Raw genomic sequence first — 21,997 nt, 5'->3', positions numbered from 1 at the left:
TTTTTTTTTTTTCTTTCTCACAAGGAAGTTGTTGAAGGGTTGGATGTTTTTTTTGTTTTTAAACTGCTACTACTGTGGCATACTTGGTCACTTTAAAATCTTTCCCTTTTCCTGAATATCTTTTCAAGGAAATGGGCAGAATTTAGGTCAGCCAGACTGCTCAGAATGGAAATTCCTTTGTACCTTCAAACAGCGTCTGCTGCGTATGTGCCCTGTCCTTCCCATGTCCCTCAGACAGATGCGTCACCTCTGGCATCTGATTTTGATTGATTCATATAAAGCGTCCCTCAAATATAAAATACTTCCAAGAGTACTGTTTAAATAATCTGGGCATTGCAGTTGTCACAGCTGACAAAAATCATACATTCATTGGAATATATAAGTTCTGCCAGTACAGACTTGTACACAAAGGCCAGCCCCCTCAGATTTACCACGAACATTTCATATGCTTATAAAATGTTCACAGATGTGACCCTGGCAAGTAATCAACTTACTGTTTTTAAGAAGTGTGCTTTTTTCAGCCACACATACTCCAAAAATTACAAACCTCTAGTACTTGCTTGCATGTCAGATGAGACCCAGAGGCTGCCTCTCCTTCAACCACAACTACTTAATGTTCTAAAGACCACAGAAGTTCCTCCCTGTCCCTTCCCACTTCCTGGTCCCCGGCAGTTGAGTGTCACGACGTGGAACAACTTAATTGCTTGTGGCAAGGGCTGTGCATGGGCAGCTTGCAGTGCAGCTCCTGGTCTGGTCCTGCACCTCAGTGGCTGCTTCCGTACACCTTGCTGCCATGCTGCCATAACATGTAATCTCAAACATCTCAGTACACCCATAAACAACTCTCCTCCTCCCTCACCAGTTGGCAAGATCAGCATGGGTGGGTCAGTGGAGGGAGCCTGCCAGCCTTCATGACATTTTGGCTGCAGCACACATGCTCAGAAAGAGGCACTCCCCAATGCTCAGCTTTATCCCTTTCATCTCCCTGGGGCTCCTTGACCTGTCTTGTTGGTGTAACGACGAAATGTACCACTCTGATCAGCCCCGCAGCACTAATTTATTGCTGTGCAGCTCTCCATGCCCATGCCTGCCAAGGGAGGGAGCAGGTACATGCATTGCAACTACACTACCATGCTGATAGTCCAGAAACTTAGCAGCTGCCCTGAGGAGGGGAGGGAGAGGGAAATCCAGATGCCAGTTGGCACAGGAATTCTCTCTAATCTCCTTTTAGCAGCAGCAGCCCCTGGGGAGGTTTTGGTTTACAAGCTACAGTCTGTTCTTTGGTCGTCGTTCCTCGTGAGCCCTGTGCTGCCTCTGCTGCCCATCCAATTGAAGAGCTTTCTCGCTAGTAAGGGGAAAAAGCACAAGGAGGGGGAGCTGCAAAGAGCTGAGCAAGAACACGAGCTTCACAGTCATACGTGGCACTTGGAGTGTGCCAGAACCACCCACAGATTAACTCTGGCAGGCCCCTAGAGGTGAGCCTGCCGTGCTAGGCCTTGTTCACTGTTGCTCAGTGGCAGGGAGGGGAGGCAGAGGGAGCAGGCCACAGTGAACTGCTTGGAAAGAAGACAAAACAGAAGGGAGGTCAGGGGAGAGGATTCCCACGGTGTTCAACCAGTTAGGATACAGGTAACCTCATGGGTACAGTAGTCTTCCCAAGTCAAACACTCAGTTACTCCTCTCTCCACACTTCAGTTTCCAAGCTGCATTTGAGAATTAGATTTGTGAGACAGGCTCCAAGTTCATTTTCTTACAGTTAAAATAGCTTTCCTAGGGCTGTTTGAGCTATAATTCAACAAACTGTACTACTGACATGGGGTTAATAAGAGATTGAATCCACTCCTGGGCCCAGGCTTACTAAAACATTTCAGGACATTTGTGTGAGAAGGACCAGCAGCAGAGAGTTCTCTATCTGCTCTGTTACTAGGTGGCAAATTGACAAAGACAATGGGAAAGAAAAAGTGAGTTCTTCACTGCCAGCAATGAATACGGCTCCCAACAGTTCCCCTTTGTTATCCCCAGGAACAAACAGAAGCTGATGAAAACAATCCCAGCACACTGTCCCTCTCTTAAACAAAGATCAGTGGTTAGAAAGAGTGAAAAAACACTATTCTGCCCTGCCATAGGGAAGATCCTACCCAGACCATCAAATCACCATCTGCGTAATCCTGTTTCTCTGTGGCATACTCTATTACAGCATGCAAGAGGCCTAGACCTGAAGTTCAACACTTTGTTTTTCAGGCTATCATGCAGCGCAGAGCTCTGCAAGGGACAATGCTTCTGTAAGTGCAGGAACATACACTGATATTTCAGCAAATCATGCACTTTTTGCAGACTAAATGAGTCTTTAAAATTCTCTGGTCTATTCTCTGGTGCTGGATGGTCTCTAGCTATCTCACAGCACTTAGAAAAAAGCAGTAAAACATCTCAGTTACAGGAGTATGCCCCGATTAGTGCTTCACCTTGCCAGAACCAACAGGCATCAGTACCTATGGTAAACAAAACAGACCACGTCCAAAAGCAATCTAAGATAAAAAGACAAACATACGTGTCCACTTCTCCAGCAATGTCATGGGTCTGTTTTGCTCTGTCCTGTGATGTCTCACATCTCTTCCTGCTGTAGTTATCCATTTTCCATTCTCCCTGTTAACAGATCCTTTGCTTATTATTCAATCTGCTATGGAGCTTTCCTTACCAATGACAAGGGTGTCCTCATCAGAGCAGAAATAAAGGAGGCCTCCCAGCTCAGCTTACTTTGTCAGTGAAACCACTACAGCCATCCCATGGCAGAAGAGGACCCATTGCCTGCAGTGTCTTACGAGGCATATGTCTTCAATACGATCCAAAGTCCAATACAGTACAGGTTGAGCACCACAGTGTGAGCAGGATACAGCTCAAAGAGCCAGGTCCATACGAGGAAAGGCCCCTTTTGCAACGCATGTGTTTCTAGTAGCATACAAAGCATCAGCTATATAGTACTGAGTTTTCTTCTCTTAACACGCAACTGGAAAGCAATAAAATCTATCAAGAAAATGCAGTTTTCAGTTTTCAAAGGTATGGTATCTACACACTTGCAAAACTATACTGATTTGCAATAGTGCAGAAAAATAGATGGCTGTAAGGGCTGCCTATAAACTGCATTAATTGTGGTTTAGAATAACAGCAGTGATATGGATAAAGTGATAGAGTGCCTTATAATTATTTAAAATGTCCATCAACATTTTGTTATGATCAAAATCATTAGAATATATTGATCAAAAGCTATATAAAAATAATTAACATGTGTACTATGATATTTAGCACAAGAACGTTTGAACATCCAGGTCTCTGCTTTACAAATGTTTTCTTTCATTTCAAGGGAAGCCATTCATGCCCTTTTTCATTCTTTATGCAGCTCCACAACCGACAGAGGGACACAACTAAACTCAGTGTCTTTTGTCCTCTCTTGAAGAGAGGCTTCAGATACCCTGTACAAATGCAAGGTCCTTTATCATGCAGCAAGTCAAAACAGAAGAGACAGTTTTACTCATTGGGAAACAAACTTAGAAATGAATGCAGATACATCACTGAGAAATACAGCAAATGAAAACTGCCAATTGATGTTTGTCATTCTTACTCTTCTCTAAAATATTGAGCTTGAAATCCCACTTGTGCCCGTAGTTTCAGAAATAGCATTACACAGTACCTTGGATGTCACAGTGTGTTTCCAAGAATGACCACTTTCATAGATTACAGACATCAGTTACTCAGCTGCTTTTAGAACATCCATCCCTAGGACTAAGTAGCATAGGGAAGATGGCAGAGATGGTCTGAAGGCATTCAACCAATCAGCTGGTCCTCTGCTGGTACTAGGCTACAATTTCATGGTAAATACACTTAGGGATAAGCACCTTTATATCTAGTACAATACAGAAGTACTTTAAAGCTGTGGTTTGTGGAAAAAAAATCTCATACGTTATTGGCTTCCCACTTCCTGCAGTCTTGCTGAACAGCTTTTAGGCAGAAGCTCTGTCCCCTGTGGTCTATGCTGGCACTGTTGAGTTACACCAAGGAATACCACTCTTTCAAGCAAGCAGTAGCTTCTGGAGACAAAGATTTATTTCTCCTTTCAAAGGGGTAGTGGTCTGTGTGCAGGGTGATGTTCTTCATATCTCACTCCACTTAACTGGCTAGCAAAGATGATACCTCTTTGCTGTCCACAAAGACTGATGCAAGAAATAATTACACATAGGGGTTATGCGTGTTGAAAAAAGTGAAGATGACTTTCTTTCCAGGTTTGCCACTACTCAGACATTTTTCACTAGCTGCATACAGATATTCATCATTCTCATGCCAAAATTAGCATGACGCATTATAATAATATATCATGACCAGTGCATGTGCATTATTTGATGCAAGAAGCCAGCTGGGTCATATCAAACCAGAGATTTCCTGACATTCTTCAGGAAGGATTTATTTTTCCTTCTGAGGTTATTATCCCAATTAGGAAGCAGACAAAGCAAAGATTTGCTGTACAGCCATGGGAGAAACTTAGCAGATCTGTGCAATGCATGTAGTGTAATGACTGAGGAATGTCTTGGTGACCATGTTCTGGGCCTTTCTTTAACCAAAAATGTACGGTCTTTTGATGTGCTGAAACTCTGCTGCCTGCATGCTTAGGAGATCTCCAGTGCTTTGAAGGATTGGTAAGAAACTTCACTTTTGGGAGAAAGCAGTAGCAGATAGTCTGACTTGCAACAAGAGTCTTTGGAAGATGTCCAGCTTGCAACAAGCTGTTTTGAGTGACACAATTTGAATATTCCCCATCAAAAGATGCTTACTACAGATATCTCTGACTATACTTCAGGATCTGAAGATCCGATTTGGATACTACTATGCCAAGCATTCTATTGTGCTAATCTGGAGAACAGAAAACAAACAGAACAGACAGAAACAAAATAAAGGAGATGTCAATAAAATCTCAGGAAAACATAGCTTTGCAGCAGTTACAATGTGCTGACTATACTCCTTAAATTGTCCTTTATTTTAATCAGTGTCACTTGCATTTACCCAAGTCATTCAGAAGACCTAAGAACACTTGCAGAGCCACAATTTGGCAGGAAGAGTCACCGACCTTTATTTTCAGCTTTTTTTCAAGAGGAACTTTCAGCAAACATATGGAGAGAGATGAGTGAACAAGAAAAAAACATTTGTGAACAAGAAAAAAAAATTCCCAGCTGATATCATAGACAAAATGTATTCCACATTGAATTTCTAGAATTCGAAATGGTGGAAATAACATGATTTCCAGAGGGAAGACATCCCTGATTTAAATGGGGAAAGAATCACGCAGCTGGAAGCATAAGAACTGCAATTAGTGACACTAATGAGATGGCCACAGTCTCATTTGCCCTCCTCGTAGATTTACAGTTGTCCATCTGCATACCTTGAAGAATGGAATAGACATCACAGATGTACCGGGCATATCTGATACAGCACATAATTTTCAGAAGGTCACATAAATAAGGCAAAAACTCTTAAAAAATACATAGTGGAACCTATCATAGAAATTAATGGAAATAGTGGGGGAAAATCCCTTCTCATTTTTCTTCTCCAGTATGAACAAAAAGGTAGTTTTTCTCTACAGTGGAATGATGGAGCAATGACAGCCAAACATTTGGACTTGGTAGTAAAGCAACTTTTCAAAGATTGACTCATGAATTTGAGTCAATCTTTTGACTCAAAAAATCATGAATTTTGACACGGTAGTACTTAAAACATATAGGCAAAAAGCCACATACAGAGCTGAAATTCCTTTTAGAGATGACACCACCTGTAGCTGTCCCAAATAAATGATGAAAATAGATTCTGAACTGCCCCGTAATTCTTAACTGCATCAGATTTGTTCCTTAAGACTTTTTTTTTTTTTTTAAATAATAGGTCAGATAAGAAGCAATTACTTTTCAAAGAATGTAAGATTTCTCAAGTTCATTGTGTGCACTGCAGGCGGGGCCTTTTAGAGAAGAGGCCCTGCTAAGCATACTGTTTTCTCTAGGGAATGATTATGATTCACTGAATACCACTGGTAAAGACTTCACACCAGGGTGTCCACAGTCATCAGTGATTCTTTCCTTTAAATTGAAAACAGCAGTGAAAACTCATTTTCAATGAAGGCCAATGAAATCCTTTTTTGGTAAGGTAACAGACAGAGCAGACTCCTCATGGTGCCTCATTTGTCACCTTTCATTCAGTGGACTTTGTCCTCTGTGGTGAAACTGCACAGAACCCAGTAAGTTTGGAGATGACCCGCTTGTGTTTCTTAACTACTCATCTCTAAAGAAGCAGAGAAACTTGATCTCATTTTCTGGAAAAGGCATTTGGGTTCTAAAGTGAGAAGAAAAGCTACCAGGTAGTGTAATTGTTTAAGATGTGCTGTGGCTGTGCACATTCACCCTGAAGGTGCTTTGCACTCAAGCATTTTAGAAGACAAAGATGGCAAGAAGCGAATGTGTGCTTATACAAGATAATGTAAGAGCTTCTGTTAGTGATAAGTAACTTTTTTTCCATATTTAAATGATTAACCATTCACACATATCATACTATGGATGACTTCCAAACTGCAACCCACTTTCCTCTAAAATCACAAGTGTTTGATTGGTCTAGAGGTGGATCATATGCACCTGTAAAAGCTTCAATATTTTGAAAGCTTCTGCGATGTATACAGTGCTCGTCCACGTGAAGGTGTGGACAATCTTGGTAAATGTCAGCAATTAAGACTTTCCTTAGAGAGCCCAACACCACAGCGAATTCTGGTGGAACATGCCACTGCCATGAAAGGCAGCTTTGCCTTGGGTGCTCTACTAGGCTGTACTGCAACTGACCAAACAGAACACTCATACAAAGTCAGACTACAAGACCATCTATAGCCCACCTCTTGTTTGTGACAGTAGTCAGCAGCATATACCTGACAGACAAGCTAAGAATTGGAAAAGCCCATCATGAGACTTCCCCCAAACAATCACTTGAAAAGGCTTAGAAACTTTCTGCTCATTTTTTGGTTTTAGTATTTAATATACCTTAATAGATTTCTTTTCCATGAATTTGTCTACTTGCCTTTTCAAACCACAAACATGCTTTTGTCTCCACAAAGTCTTGTAACAAGGAGTTCCACAGGTAATTTACATACTGTGAAAGAAAACAGTTCTCTCCCCCTTTGCTTTGAATCTGTTATCTGCTAGTTTCATTTGATGCAAGACTGGAACAATAATTTCCTTTTCACCTTCTCCCTTACATTTCTACTTACTCATCTTTTTTTCCAGTTTAACAGTTTCTGCATGAAGAAAACTATGAATGCTAAGTTTTGTGTTCTTGTTATAACCAATCTCAAGGACTGTCTGGCAGATCTGATTCTGTAGAAATAAGATCCTTGTGATGTTTAGCATAAGCAAGAACGTCTTAGCTCTAGAAACATGAGGTTCTAGAAAGAAGAAAAACAGGTCAAGTCCCACGTTTAAATAAAGTTCAGAAATTTCTTTTTGGAGAAACACATGACAGATCCACAGAAATAATGTGCCCAGAAAGGAAACTGTATGAAGAGGATCAATCAGCCAGTTATTGCAACAACAACAACAACAATCCAACTATTTAAATAGCACCCAATAACCCCTGCAGGCTCAAATAGTAAGCCGAGGATTACAATGAGGAGCAAATGTAGAAACGACAGGGAAAAAGTCCTTGGAAGTTTAATGAAGTAAACCTTAAGTCAGATGTTTCTTGGAAGGAATCTCACATCTCTCTCTTAATGTTGTAGTGTGCTCATCACCTGAACACAGCATAAAATGCTTGTATGAACTCTGTATTACCTCACCCTTCAGGACTCTGGTGTGCACCTGTTCAAAACAAACAAGACAGACTGTTTGTCATAAAACAGACTCCTTAACTTAGAAGTGATGCAAACACTACCAAGTAGGAGTGAAGAGGATTCCTTGGTAACGTTATCCAGTCTCACCACTGAAGGAGTTGCTGAATGACTGCTGTGGGCTTTGTACTGGCAATTTTCTAACAGTAAACAAGGGCACTTTCAATGAAACTCATTGGTGAACATAGGAAAGTTAATGTCATAAAAGCAGAGAGAGACAAAGTATGCTCCACTTAAGAAGTATGCATATAATTGTACTCCCCTCTTGTTCAACTACTATGAAGCCAAAATGTTTTGCCATTCTCCTTTCCTCTCTTGTACAAGAAAATACTTCCTGTAAAACGCATTCACTCTAAGATGTCAAAAAAAAAAAAAAACCAAAAAACCAGTTTTATGCCACTCTACTGAATTTCTCAACTGAAGCACTTTGAGAGAGGTTTTTGACAGACATGGAAATAGCAGACCTGCAAAGAGACAAAAAAAAAGCATGTTACATTTGACGCACAGTATCTGGCATGCACAAACACATAGAAGGGCACCAGGCTGAAGATTACACAGAAGCAGAGAAAGTAAGAGGCTAGAATAGTAGGATTTGTTCCTGATTCTCCACTGTATTATTACATGTGCTCCTAAGGTAACAGCAGTAGTGCTCAGAGCTGAGATCAGCAGATGCACAAAACAAAGTAATACTGCCATTTCCTTTCATGCTGTGGCTGCCCTAATATATCAAGAGGCTGAACAGGAGTTCAAAATCTAGGTGTTTGTCTTGAGGTAGAGGACAAGTCTTGATATCTCTGGATTTTTTATTTGTTGGAAGCAGAAGAAAAAAATTTCAAGAACAAAGGATGTAAGACTTCACTGCTCCTAAAGCTGACAAAACCAGTCCCTTCCAAAGGAAGGTCCCCTACTGCAACATGCATTTCTCAGGACATTTCAAAAATCTTAGAGACAAGATGTCTCATATTTCTACTACATCATCACAGTTACAGATGTATTGTTGGCTATGTTTAACATGCAGAGCAAAGAAGCTCAGAAAACATGCTGGCTATAACCGAGTATAGCATTAGCTGAAAATCAGTGTGTGGGAGACTGGCAAAACTGACAAAAAATTGATCTACTTTCACAGTAAGTCAGCACAAATTTGCCAGAATTACCAATTACAGAATGCTGTTTCTATTAAAGATCCTCTGAAGATAATCACCTTTCCTGAGTTAGCTGTGCATTAAAGTATCTGTCTTCCAAAACTGTAAAGGTTCAGTAGTGGCTGTAACCCCCTGAATGAAGAAACTAGATAACAAAACCAGATGAAATCAGAATTCCACAAGGATGCATATGCTACAGCTACTCAGTCCTGCGCATTATACCCAGCGGAATAAGGATAACTTGGATTCCCTAGGAGGAAGCAAGGAATGGAATCAGTTATCTACTGAAGCTAGATCTTGTAGGGAAATTGCTCTTCAGATAGTTCTGAAACAGAGCTGGAGGTTATAGTCAACACCAAACGTAGCAGAGTAAGCTATCAGAAGACAGACCCAAGGTCTTGAAGCCCACAGCAGCTTGGGATGCACAGAAGTTTGAAGTAAGAAATTCTGCGTCTGAATTTTCACTGATGATGAGTCAACAATGTAACACACTAGTAGAAACATTAGAAACATCTATCTCAGAGATCTCTGAGTGTAATTGGAAGAGTACAGAAGAGACTTGATCTGAAAGTAACATCACAAGATTTTTCAGAACTCTTGCTCATAGAGGATAGTGGAAAAAGCAGTGGACACATGATGCAGTGATACTTGAAGAACACAGATGAAAGATGCAAGGAAAGCAAACAGGATCACGACTGCCTAGGAACTGAAACATAAGCCAATGAAATAACATTTTGGATAAATGAAGTATTTGATCTTTGTCACGTGCGTGAATGGAACAGAAATAGAAAAATGCATGTTCTGTCCTACGAATTTATGCCTGGAGCAAGTGATAGTTAAGCTAACAGGGTATGAAAATAATTATTTAATCTTTTTACAATTTATCTGGTCTTGAATGACAAGAAATATGTGCAACACAAGAGTGAACATGAATACAAACAATCTTCCAAGAGAAAACACTTCTCCTCTCTGACACTGTTTTTGTCAGCCTTTTGGATTGATCATTATCTAATTTGTCAACACATGAGAATGATCTCTCTATACAGTGTAGAAATGACAGGGGAGCTGTGGAATAAGAAAACAGATCAAACAGGCTCATAAAATGCAATCTCTGAGGGCTCTGATGCAAACAATAGGAAATAATGTACTCTTTGAGAACCACAGTCACACTACTTGCTGTTTGACAAGAGAAAAGCTGGAAAATACCATGAAAACAGCAAGTTTTCCTTTAACCTGGCATCAGCGAAGAGCCAGAGCTGAAGCTGCTTCCTGTTCATTTTAAGCATGGGTGGATCTTCTCTCCAAAACATTTTCCAGCTGCTGATGTTGTTTTCTAACACAAGCAAATTAATTTTCATAACATTAGGAAAATTCTAACTGGAGTGCTTCACCAAGCGACTACTGCAACTGATAGGAACCACTTGGGCCTTAGGGTTCAACCCTGGGTCTGAAACCATCAGCCAATTAAAAAAGTTTATATAGCCCAAACAAACAGAAATCAAAATACAAAAATAAACCACACAAACATAAGCATCCAACAGTGAAACAAAGACAGATTTAAAATCCCGTCCAAGAGCAAATATTTTGGGGGGTGTGAATTAATAACTGAAATTATAATCAAAACAAACAAATAAAATGACTTTATTCAAACTGAGCATTTCTGTGGCTCTGTGCCAAAATTCAAGATGGCAACTGTAAGGATGTCTCTACTCATATGGTCTAATGTTTTTCTCTGCTGCTGGTTGCTGTGATGACAGCAAAGAATACTGGCTGTTACCAGACAAAGACAGACTGAAATGGCTGAGCAAATGAGGAATCTTTACATTCAGACTTGGACCTTGGGAAGAACAATACAGACAGCTGGAGAACCTCTGTCTTATAAAAAAGATCTCACAGTTAGTGATCAGGAAGAGTTGGAAGGAAGGACCTCCAGACTCAGGAGCAGAAGCTCTCAGAGGCAGTCATCAGCTTACAGCTGCATCTCCAGCTTCCACAGATGTTCAGGTACTCTCCTCAGTAGGTTGTCCTCGCAGCAGGGACTCCTGTTCATTCTCCCCTGAATGTTGTAGGAGTGCAGTGGTCTGAAGTCACAGCTGCTTCTTCCTTTGCCCCATACTTTGAAGCAAGACTCTGGATTCCTCACCTGGTGTTCAATGCTAGTCCTTCTCTGCAAGCAGAAGCTGGAGGAAAAAAAACATAAACAAAACACCAGAAAGTAAAGCTTTTGAGTAATCAGAGGGGCCTGTTTTATTGAAACGCTGCTGCACCACCCTGCAAATCTCAGCTACCACGAGAAATCTGAATTCCTCCTTATCTGAACCTCCCTATAGTACAGCCTTTCTTTACAGAAAGAGATGAGATCATGTAACAGTATGACAAACCTAAATTAATACGCCACTGTCTGAAAAATTGCTCTTAGTATTCCTCTAAAGCCTCAGAATACCCTCTCTGCACTTCCCCAATGCAACTCGTCTTTTCACACGCTCCTACAGTATTTCTAAATCCTTCTCCCACATCAGAACAATTTTTTTTTTTTTTCATGCACCTTTTAATCATTTGCTTGTATGGGAATCTACTTCTGCATTCCAAAGATGCTGAGGACCTCAGTGCAGAATAGTGGGGATGTGAAAATGTTGATCTTTGAAAGAAACATAATGGGGATAGGAAAGATTTTCTTCTTCCCATTATTAAAGAGAGAGATTTTAATTCTGTGTACTGCTACATTTTCCTACCTAGGCATGTTATGGGAAAAAGTCAATCTCATTGTCACTTCTTTTACATCAAAATCCTTGGACATTCCTTTAAAAAGAAAATTCCAAAACACTTAGAAATGTACCACATTTATTTTGAACAGTTTGTGTTTTACAGCTAATCTAGTTGGTAAAGCTTGTCTGGTGTACTTAGCACATCAGCTTGCTCCTAAATGTGAGCAACACTTGTTGAGAGCTGAGTTTATTAAAAATATTGCTTTATTTTTAAAAATACACTCTCCTTGAAAGCCCAGCATAGAGCCAAGCATCACACAGCACAGAGGATCTGGAAAGATGTTTAGAAAGCAGCATTGCCAGCTCTGTCACTGCACAGAAAGTTTGGAACCTGAATTAGGAACAAAACTGTCAACCATGTGTATTAAGATAGGATACCAGTCCAGAAAACTGTCCCTTGACAATATCCTGATATTAAGAAAACAAAGGCATATGAGAGAGACAGCCAACTTCAACCTCATCTTCCCATCTTGACGGGGCATTTGAGCTTTCTTTGTCTTACAGAAATGCACAATACAGTTTATCTTTTCTCACAAAAGGAATTAAAAACACCTAATGTAAGTTCCTCTTGTGTGGCTACCTTGAGGTCTCAACACAGAGAGGCATTTATATGCCTACATATAAGTATGTGCACTCTTACCATAAGCATAGCTCATGCCCATTGCTACAATTCAGTTATTTCATAAATATTAATGTATATAACTTGATAACATTTTAACATTTTAAAGCTACTTGTGAGCACTCTGCATACTTTTAAATTCTGGTTGAGTAGAGAAAACAGAAAAACCACAGATTATTACTGACAGCAGTCAACATGAAGTGTTGATTCTCTCTGGTGAGCACCACATATAACAAGTATTTAACAAGGTGTTAAAACATGAAGTACCTGCCTATATGTCTGACCACATGTTTACATGTCATCCACGACTGCACCTCAAAAACAATAACACTTTTGTATTTAGAACAGTTATACATGGGCAAAAAGGTTTATCTCAATTTTATGGATATGCCTGAGTCATAGGAAATCACTGGAGTTGTGTAAATGTGATATGTGTGTGCTATAATTCAGTGTTGTATAGACTTTCCCAGCACAGATGTACACAGTTTTAGTTAAACACCAGCACCTAATCTGCTCTGCTTCCAAGTTGCAGGAATGAGACAGAGCAGAGTACCAGGCTGGTTGACAGTACTAGGTCAGGGACCTGTACTAACATTTTTCTTCGCACTAGTTTGTTCTATGTCATCATACCCATAACTTCTCACTTCTGCCACAGATTTCCATGTCCAAATCTCCTGAATCCAGCGTTGAAAACAGGAGCTTACATTCTCCCTGAAAAGCCCTAATAAATCTAGAAATTCAGATCTTTTATCCCAAAGCAGAGGGAATTTATAATCCTAGTGTGATGCTCAGCATTCTCTTGATAATATATAGCACAACTAAGAACAGCAATAAATAGATGGGTTTTATTTATATCCTTGGGTGATTGACACTAGCAAGCTAGGACAGCTGACAACTGAAGGCCAACCTTCCCTCCCCCATCTTTTGGGCACAATTTCAAGTTGGCTTGCTGGAATGGGCAGATGAAGGAAAGCAGCAGTTCCCAGGCATGATAAAGTATTTGGGGGGAATGACGCAAACAGGATGCACACAACTATATACAACTGAGCAAAGTCTCTCTGCAGTAAAAGAGCAGTGAGCAGCCTTGATAACAAATGGAGACATGGTGGTGCAAGCCAGCATGAGGGTCCCTCTTCCTCATATTACTTAGAAGACACTGGGTGGGCTCCTCACCCTGACTGCTGATGCCATTCTGTACTTGACAGCTTTCATTCTGCTTTCTTTTATTCAGTTTCCTACTCTCTGGTTTGTTGCGGCTTTCTCTTCTCTGGCTCTTCCACACATTTCATTTCATAACTTCAGACACTCCTTTTACCCTACTCACACATATTTTGGCTTCTATTTTTAGCCTCAATAAAGTAATGCCAGATTAAAACAAAATCCAATTTGGATGGGCAAAGTCATCCTCTCCATAGGTAGCTTAATGCCAAAGGGCCAGATGTGAGACATTGGTAGCCAAGACATTATATAACCTCTCCACGGTCCTTGCACACCTGATCTTGAATGACATTTCCAACACAGCAAGGAAATGCAGGCAGTTTGCCACCACCTAACTACTGAGAACAAGCAAAGCTCAGCCTCCAGTCAGGCAAAAATGCCAGCTGCCTGAAGTTATTACTTATCCTGCTTAGGAGTTTTCTTTGAGTCTGTCAGAAGTGAAGGTTCCTGAAATACCAGCTGAGTTCTAGTTCTCAGACAGGGAAGCCAATTTCTAGAGGCTGTTCTTCCTTTAATTTCTGCTTTCCCAGTATTCCTGAAGCTTGGAATGTCCTTTCCATGAGGATGTGGCATTAGATCAGTAGCAACAGGAAAAAGGCTTTCATAAAAGGCTTTCTTTCATAAAAGAAAGGCAAAAAAGTTGACTAAAGGTGTGAGAGGCAGGCTGTTGTCACAAGTTAAACAATGAATGTAATTTCTGATCATTAGAAGTGAACACTGACCCTCAGCTCTAGCTGAGAGGCAATAGCTGCATTGGCCATTACCTCATTAACAACACTAGAGAAGGACCAAGAATGCTGCTTCTGGCAGAGCTTTATGCTCTGCTGAGATTTAATGAGACTTCCACAGTTTTCTGATATCTGGATAAGCTCAAACACAGGCACACCCTGTTTGTAATTTGTGGTGCATCTATCCTAAGGGTATTTTTTAGACCCATCAGTATGTGTTTATTGCTAGTCACAACTGGCTTCTACAATGAGTACCAAGAAACAGTTTAAGGAGAAGGCCCTTCTCTACCTCTCTCCTTTCCTTTCTGCTCCATCTGGTAATACAGGCTTATCTGTCATTATCTGACATGTGATAACTGCAACAAGTATGCCAGGGAGAAAAAAGATTTTTTCTCTACCTTCTTTATGGAATCTTCTACCTTCTTTATGGAATCATGGACGGCAGCAGGGGAGAGAAAGGTGATCCAGGATGTTGTCATGGTGCATCGAATAACAATGGCTTCAGAAAGATAATTCTAAGAACAAACGTGAAACCAAATATCTTCCATTGTAACTGATTCTTTGCCCTCCCAAAAATGGAAACACAATTGTAGGATTCACCTCATCTTTCATCTTAAGCTCAATTGCTTCCCAAAATATGATAAAACAAAATGATTGTGTTTCTCCATAACCCATTCTCTGCATAGAGATGGCACTACAAATTGGATACAGAGATGCTGGCAGAATATTACTACTGCTGGTGCCAAAGGCTGTTCACAAGGTGAAAGGCATCACTGGAAAAGTTTGATGCAAGGTACACAGTATCAGACCACTGATCCCTTTCAGTAAACCACTGAGAGCTTCTCAGCCAGGCATGTGGTTCTGGAAGGATTTTCATGGAAGAGATCATTGTTACTCTCTTCCTGGATTAAGATAAGTTATGAGGTGACATGAAAAGTTGCTCTTTTGTGTCATAAGAGATATTTTGCCTGAGTAGCCAAAGACGTCCGAGGTAGAGGTTACTCAAGGTGCTCATTTTAAGGTCATCTTTCCAACTCAAAACCACTTGTTGCAGTCAGTCACAGCAACAAGAGAGAACCAGGAAGGTGGCAAATGAAGACTGGAATTAACAGGATTAGCGGGAGGGAGAAGGCGTACAAGCAATGCACTGTGCAGAAATCCGAGTGACTTCTTCTCCCAGCTGCTCTTGAGAAAGGATTTGGATAGTGTGGTGAGACCAGCTGAAATTGTAGCCAAGGTTCCTTTTGGGAATGTGGTATCAACATAAAAATAAATACATTGGTGCTCAATAAGCTACTGCCTCCCTATGCCGCAGAAGAGCCTGGCAGAAGCTGAGGAAGCCTGGACAAGGCTGGGCAGCTGAGAATTCCACCCTACTGTAGCAAATAGCTGGGTGTCTGACACCAGCCATGCACAATGGCAATAGTACTCGTCGCATCCCATCCCATCGCCACCCTTTATGCTACATGTCACGAGTAAGTGCCTGTTGTGTTTTACTGACTTTCTTTCTCTTTTGCTTGTGCAAAGCAATTTTTGAATCTTGCACATCTGCATGCCTGCTAAAATAATCTTTTCTTTCTACAAGCTTATATAAAGTCCGCATTTCAAGGAAGATGTTAGTTCAGGCAGTGGTAGCTAACAGTCTTCACAGCTCAGCACATCAACTCCAACATCAACTCCAATTTCATGTCTCTGATGAAAAGACATACATGAATTTCCCATACAATAATCTTGTGTATAAAAAAAACTTCAGAAATACACAGTCTACTTGTATATTTCTTGTAAAATATAAAATCTTGGAATTGCGGTAGATGTAAAGAAGAGTAAATAAAAAAGTGTTCCTCACTATCACTGCTGCAAGCTGTTGCATTCATTACTCTACAGCTAACCACACTGCTTGCACACTCATCTTAGTTTAGTTGGATGGTGTTCAAATACAGTCTCCTTCTTAGCATGGAGAAGGAAATCACTAGAAAACTTAAGAACAGTGTGCCTTCCACCTGGATGAGGTCCAAAACAGCTAGTCAATCCCCATATTATTCATCAGGATCCACTTCTAAGTTCTTACTGATGCTGATGTACTCTATTTCAAAGAGGCGCATACCTTCAGAAGTTGGCATTTACGTGGATATGGGAGCCAGGTGACTGTTCAAAGTTAACAGACAAGTGTGAAACATCCTGTAACTAAGCTCAAATACAGACCTAGAAATCACACTGAGTAAAATCAACTGCATACCACCTAGCTCAAGAAGTCTCCTTACTAACTTCAGATTAAGCGATTTTTCAGCAAAAAATCAAGTCAGTAGCATTCTGAATATTACTCAGATGTAATAATTCTTAATATTTCTTAATATTTCTTCTATTTCTTTAATAGAATAAACCCTCTTAAAACTTTCAGTAACTTAGATAAGAAACTGTCTGTTCAGACACTACAAATAACCCCAAATGATACCTTGCAGGTTTCAATTTTTAGATTTTCCTGTCTGAAGATACTCATAAGAACCTCTGCCTTCTCTCTCATTACTCCAACGGAATACAATTCAAACGGAACTTCAGTCTCTCCATAAAATTACAGTGAGGCCATGAGGATATGAGGGCTTGTTTCAGATTCCTAAGCTGGTTTGCAGAAATGCTGACTTTTACTCTTGTATCATCTCAAGAAATCTGAACTCAGTGTGCAGTAGGCTTAAGCTCTTATCTACTATTCTCCACAATTGCAGTACTAACCACCAGTGAACTGTTCTCTGTTCAATCTGGTTAAAACATTCCATACTGCCTGGCTCACTGTTATTTTGAGTATCATCACTTTTGGTTAGATCATTTGTGAAACCTTTATGCTTCTCTGCAAAGCCGCAGTATCTACTACTCCTTGGACAGGCTATTTGAGTAGACAAAAAGAATGGGCTAAGAGCCACAGGGACAACAGCCAAAGTCAGATGAAGGCCCAGATAAGTAGCAGGCAATGGTAGACCATGGTACTCAACTGACTTCCTCATTCTTCCAGGATGTCTTCTTCATAGAAGCGGTCTCATACAATAGTATGAAATAGTTGTGCCAACTCTGCAATTAATTGTCCCACGGTCTTTTATTCAGTTACAGTCCATTCAAGCTTCTCAAACATTTCTGAACATGTGCGTGTGTTTACACAGAGGTTCTGCTTGACTCCTCTTTTATCTCCAGAGCTGTTCACAGCCTCCTATCTTTAAAATCTTGCAGTTTATTTTGTAATCTGTTTTATGAGTTGTGTCTCCAATTCTTCTAGTTGGTATCTAGGATACTAAATACATATGAAACAGGAACCCCAAATAAGCTGTTGATGAGGGAAATCAGGGGCCTAGTGTAAGCAATCAATGAAGAGTGAAGAAGAAAAACAGCTGTTCCTGCAGGAAGGACCAGAGTAGTCTCTGAGACACACAGACTGGGCACAGCAGCCTCTGACGCATACCAGTGGCTTGGTGCAAAGCTGAAGAAAATATCATTCCTCTAGTTTCCAAGAACAAACATTTTCTCCACTTTGTTCAATCACTGCAAAATTTAGCACTATTCTGTGAGCTATATACCTCTTCTAGGGACAAGGAAGCTTTGAGTGACTTGCTCATCAGATCCTAGCTCTGCTAGCCTACCCCTACAATTACATGGTGGCAACCATGAGGGTAGTTAGAATTGTTTAAAAGGGCAGAATTCAGCACACACCTTCATATACGTCCACCCAGTCATACCTTGAGAACTACTTTTTTACATTTACTTGTAAATTTATGTATACTATGCAAAAAACTCAAGCTATACAGTAAATGAGAACTTTTGCGTCAATTAAATATATGCTACAGCGTTGACAAAATTTTATTTATTTTGATAATCTCATTATATTCCATTTCTACACTATCACGTTCCAATGTGGTGCAGGGCCTTTGTTATTGACTATGGCTGTTCACACTATAAAATCTCTGTTATGATAGCTGAAGTTTTTGGCAGGTGGTAAAGTGTAGGAGGCAGTTTAGAATTGTGCAGTAAGTGCATTAGCTGAATGTTTGTGCTGGAGAATCAGCCATAAAATCACTGACATTAATATTGGACATGTCACCTTTAAGTTTCAGAGCTAGATATTCAAGAGATGAATTGGGCAGTTCACCTCTCTGCTAACTTCTGTTTCAGCCCGTGAAAACACAGACAAGACTGTTTCAGTGATACTCAAATCACGTTTTCAAGGTTTTCGAAGTAAAAGCTGAGATCAGAAACACAATTCTTTCAAAGCACTCTAGATCATAATTTGTCCATATATTCCATAGCAGCAGCATCACAAATTACTGCAGGCCACGGGTAATGTGGGTTCATCAAGACTACGTTCTACTGCAAATATGTCTGGATCAATAAAAATTTCATTGGGTCCTCATTTTCCGAGATCCTCACTTAGTATTAGCAGAGGAACCCCTTTGAATGAATTAATCCCTAGGGAAGGATGAAGATTTGATTCTATATGTCTCAGTGATCTTTCTTTGGGAGCTTTCACCTCTATTGACTGACTTCACTATGCAGCTGATTCACAAATCTCAATGACATCTTTCTGAACTAAGGCACTTTTCTGCAGGACTGAAGAAAAATGCAAAGAATGTCCTGGCCTTTTATTACAGTCCAAGCTTAAACAACAGAGCATCTTTGAGCCAAAGCCTAAAGCAAAGAGAGGCCATTTTTGCCAAGTTTTTTTTTCCTAGCCACATTTTTAAGCATCTTCCTCTTCCAATTCTATGAAACCCAGTCTTAGCTCCCTTTTGTTTAGTCTTTTTAGTCCCAGGAGGAATAAATTCCCTATGCAGCTGAAGCCAAGCTGTTACCTAGGAACCACTATGTGCAGAGTAGACAGCTGTGTTTCTTCCTTTTGCTAAGGTGGTTCTTTTTGTTGTTCTTGCTGTTTTTAACTGACAGTTCTTGAGAAAGATGAAAGCATCCCAGCATGGCTACTCCCCTTTCCTGGTTTTCAGCACTCACCTGTGGAATTTGACCCTGGTTCACAGGATGCAACGCTGCGAAGGCTGTTCTGCAATCCATTAAGTTGCCTTTCAGTGGAGGTCACCCTAACAAGTGAAAACGTCAATTAGAAGAGATGAGAAAGGATATACCAAGAAAGCATAAAGGTCTTGAACAAAAAAAAAATTAGAATTCTCTTAGTTTACATAATTTCACTGAGACTGTGGCTATGGAAGCTGTGTCTGAATTTGGTATGAAACAGGCAGTGACAGTAACAGCTCCAAAAAGGCAGGGGATGACAGACGAATGCTCAAGCCACCAACAAGATTTCAGTGCACCTAGAGTATTTAATCGTCCCACATGCCTTGGAAGCTGATTTTGAAGTGTAAGGAAGACAGATGGTAAATGATACCAAAAGCACAACGCAACCAGTAATGCTGTGGTATACTTACTCCAGTGATTTGAAGCAAAACGATTAGGCAACATTAAAACAAAAATGCACATGAGATGAGGGCTAGAAAAAACAAGCTTCATTCAAAATCTGAGTCCTTGCATCTTGTCTCAGTAGAGACAACTCATTTGGGCAAGATTTCTCACTTGTATTGGAAACTGAGACCTACAGGATGTGTTTAGTCTCCGGTAGTAAAGAGCCAGTCCTCAAGCAGATACTTAATGCAAATCCTCCTGCATTTAGCTCAGCATTTGAGTTCCAGTAAAACAATACTCTATGGAGAACAACTGCACTTCCTTTAGTTATTATAAATACTCATTACCAAAATGAGACCAAGCTCTCCTATATTAAAAAAAAAAATCTACTCATAAAAGTAGTTCAAGTTGTACAGCTGCAATGATCTACTCTGTTTTTAAAAACTAATCTATCTATTCTTGGTTTCTCCTCTTACCCCTCTGCCTTTTTTTCCTCCCTGCCCAACTCTGTTCTGATCACTACAGACTTCTGTATGTACACTCCTGTTTCTCTGCCACAGAGCTTCTCCTTCACGCATTCACATCTGCCATGAAACACAGTTACTCTGAGCTCTTCCCCTGAAGAACACTGTGAGCTCCAATCCTCACATGATGACCTGATTACTAACAGATTCAGGCACATCTGTGCAGTTACTGCGGGTTTTTTTTAGAAATGTTTTGCCTTCAAATTTCAAAGTCAGCAAGCTGCCAGTAATCCAGGTGGTTCTGGCAGCTAAATGGCCAGTGAAGGACTCCCGTATTTTATCTCAGTTGCATTTGGGTGAAGTAAATTGGAATCCATACGGGAAGGGAAGGGAAAGCAGATAAGACATTTGCAAAGCACAACTCCTTACTTCAATCAGCTGTAATCTGAAATGCTGTTGTCAAATGAGGTGCCTATGTTTATTATATGAGGTGTACATATGTTTATTGTATCTTAGAGAGAATTTGGGATCTGTACTTATGTTTCATGTTGTTTTTGGTTTTTTTTCTGCTGATAGTGCACGGTCCATCTGGAGGCAGAGAATCCAGATAGATCTTTGAGCTTTTTACTAAACATTCCATGCTCATAATTAGCTTTTCCACTTCATTAATGCAGCACAGTTGACAGCCAAATCTTGCTAATCTGTCAGTAGGTAGAATACAAGACAAGCAGTTGAAAATGTATCAAGGATGTCAGCAAGTACAACAACAAAAAAAGTGCCAAGGAAGTTACACTTCTACCTTTAAGTCTGCTTTACTTTCACTATTTCCTTCTACAGACTTGCCTGTCCCCTTTTCTTTCTACATCTTGGTTTTTGCAGTTTCAACTGTCATCTCCATACAGCTGATTCTCAGATCTACCTGTGGCCTTTATCTCTCATCATGCTAAGCTCATCTCTCAAGTTCTCTGTCCTGATAGAAACTCTAGTCCTGGAACATATTCACTACTTAAACTGAGTAAATTCTTTTCCATTTTCTTGCTACTTCAGTTGGTTGAAATCCCATTGCTTTTGTCATTTTCCTGCTTCTAGCATCTGTGTCATTTTTGCTTCCATTTCTCCAATGCAATCTTTTGTTATGTCCTCAATTTCTTCGTCTTTAAAACTAACAAACCCAGCCTTTTCCCCACTGTCCCCTTCACTTAAATATCTGACATTAGCCTTTTTTTCTTGCTTGCTATGCAACTACACCCTCCTTGAAATTGATACCGACTTTCTTCATTTAGGCATTAAGCCACCTCTAAGCCACCTCGCCTTGGACTGCAAATTTGGAGGATGCTCTTGTTCCACAGATGCAAAGAAATATTTTCTTGACTGAATTTTGAACACCTTTGTTTTAACAACCTATTCCTGGGATGTCACAATGTGTCTAATGGTCCAATGGAGACACTAACAAATTTGCATCACATAAAGACCAGGTTTGACAAGCGGACAGCAACAGATGTGAAGAGCCAGAGCCAGGGAGCTTGTTCCTCCGTTGCTCTTGGCCAAGGTATCACCACATGTGTATCTGTGTGTATGATCCAAGGCTAGCCAAGGGCTAAGAGCTGCAGGCCCAGTGAGCCCAGCTGTGTCAGAGTGTTAAATCAAGGCACGTCTCTCAGATGCACTGCTTTTGCTGCCAAAAACGTCTAAGGGTCAGGCAGACTGATTAACCCACATGGTCAGGAGCTAAAACAACAAGCATGCCTCAGTACAGCAGTAGCAAAAAAAGTGGTC

General features: G+C 40.4%; 1 protein-coding gene across 4 annotated transcripts in view; it reads right to left on the bottom strand.

The window, feature by feature from the left end:
• TTLL5 (tubulin tyrosine ligase like 5) overlaps positions 5,092–21,997 on the bottom strand; it is a 132,902-nt gene continuing 115,996 nt past the window's right edge. For all 4 annotated transcript variants that reach the window (XM_021401304.1, XM_021401306.1, XM_021401307.1 and 1 more), the window contains 2 exons: positions 19,353–19,438; positions 5,092–11,219 (listed from right to left, as the gene is read on the bottom strand). In XM_021401304.1, coding sequence (XP_021256979.1) covers positions 11,179–11,219; positions 19,353–19,438 — 127 coding nt within the window. In that variant the 3' untranslated portion in view covers positions 5,092–11,178. The remainder of the gene's footprint in view (positions 11,220–19,352; positions 19,439–21,997) is intronic.

Source organism: Numida meleagris, chromosome 6 (genome assembly GCF_002078875.1).
Source record: "Numida meleagris isolate 19003 breed g44 Domestic line chromosome 6, NumMel1.0, whole genome shotgun sequence".
NCBI lineage: Eukaryota > Metazoa > Chordata > Aves > Galliformes > Numididae > Numida > Numida meleagris.
This window is presented reverse-complemented; position numbering and strand designations above follow the sequence as displayed.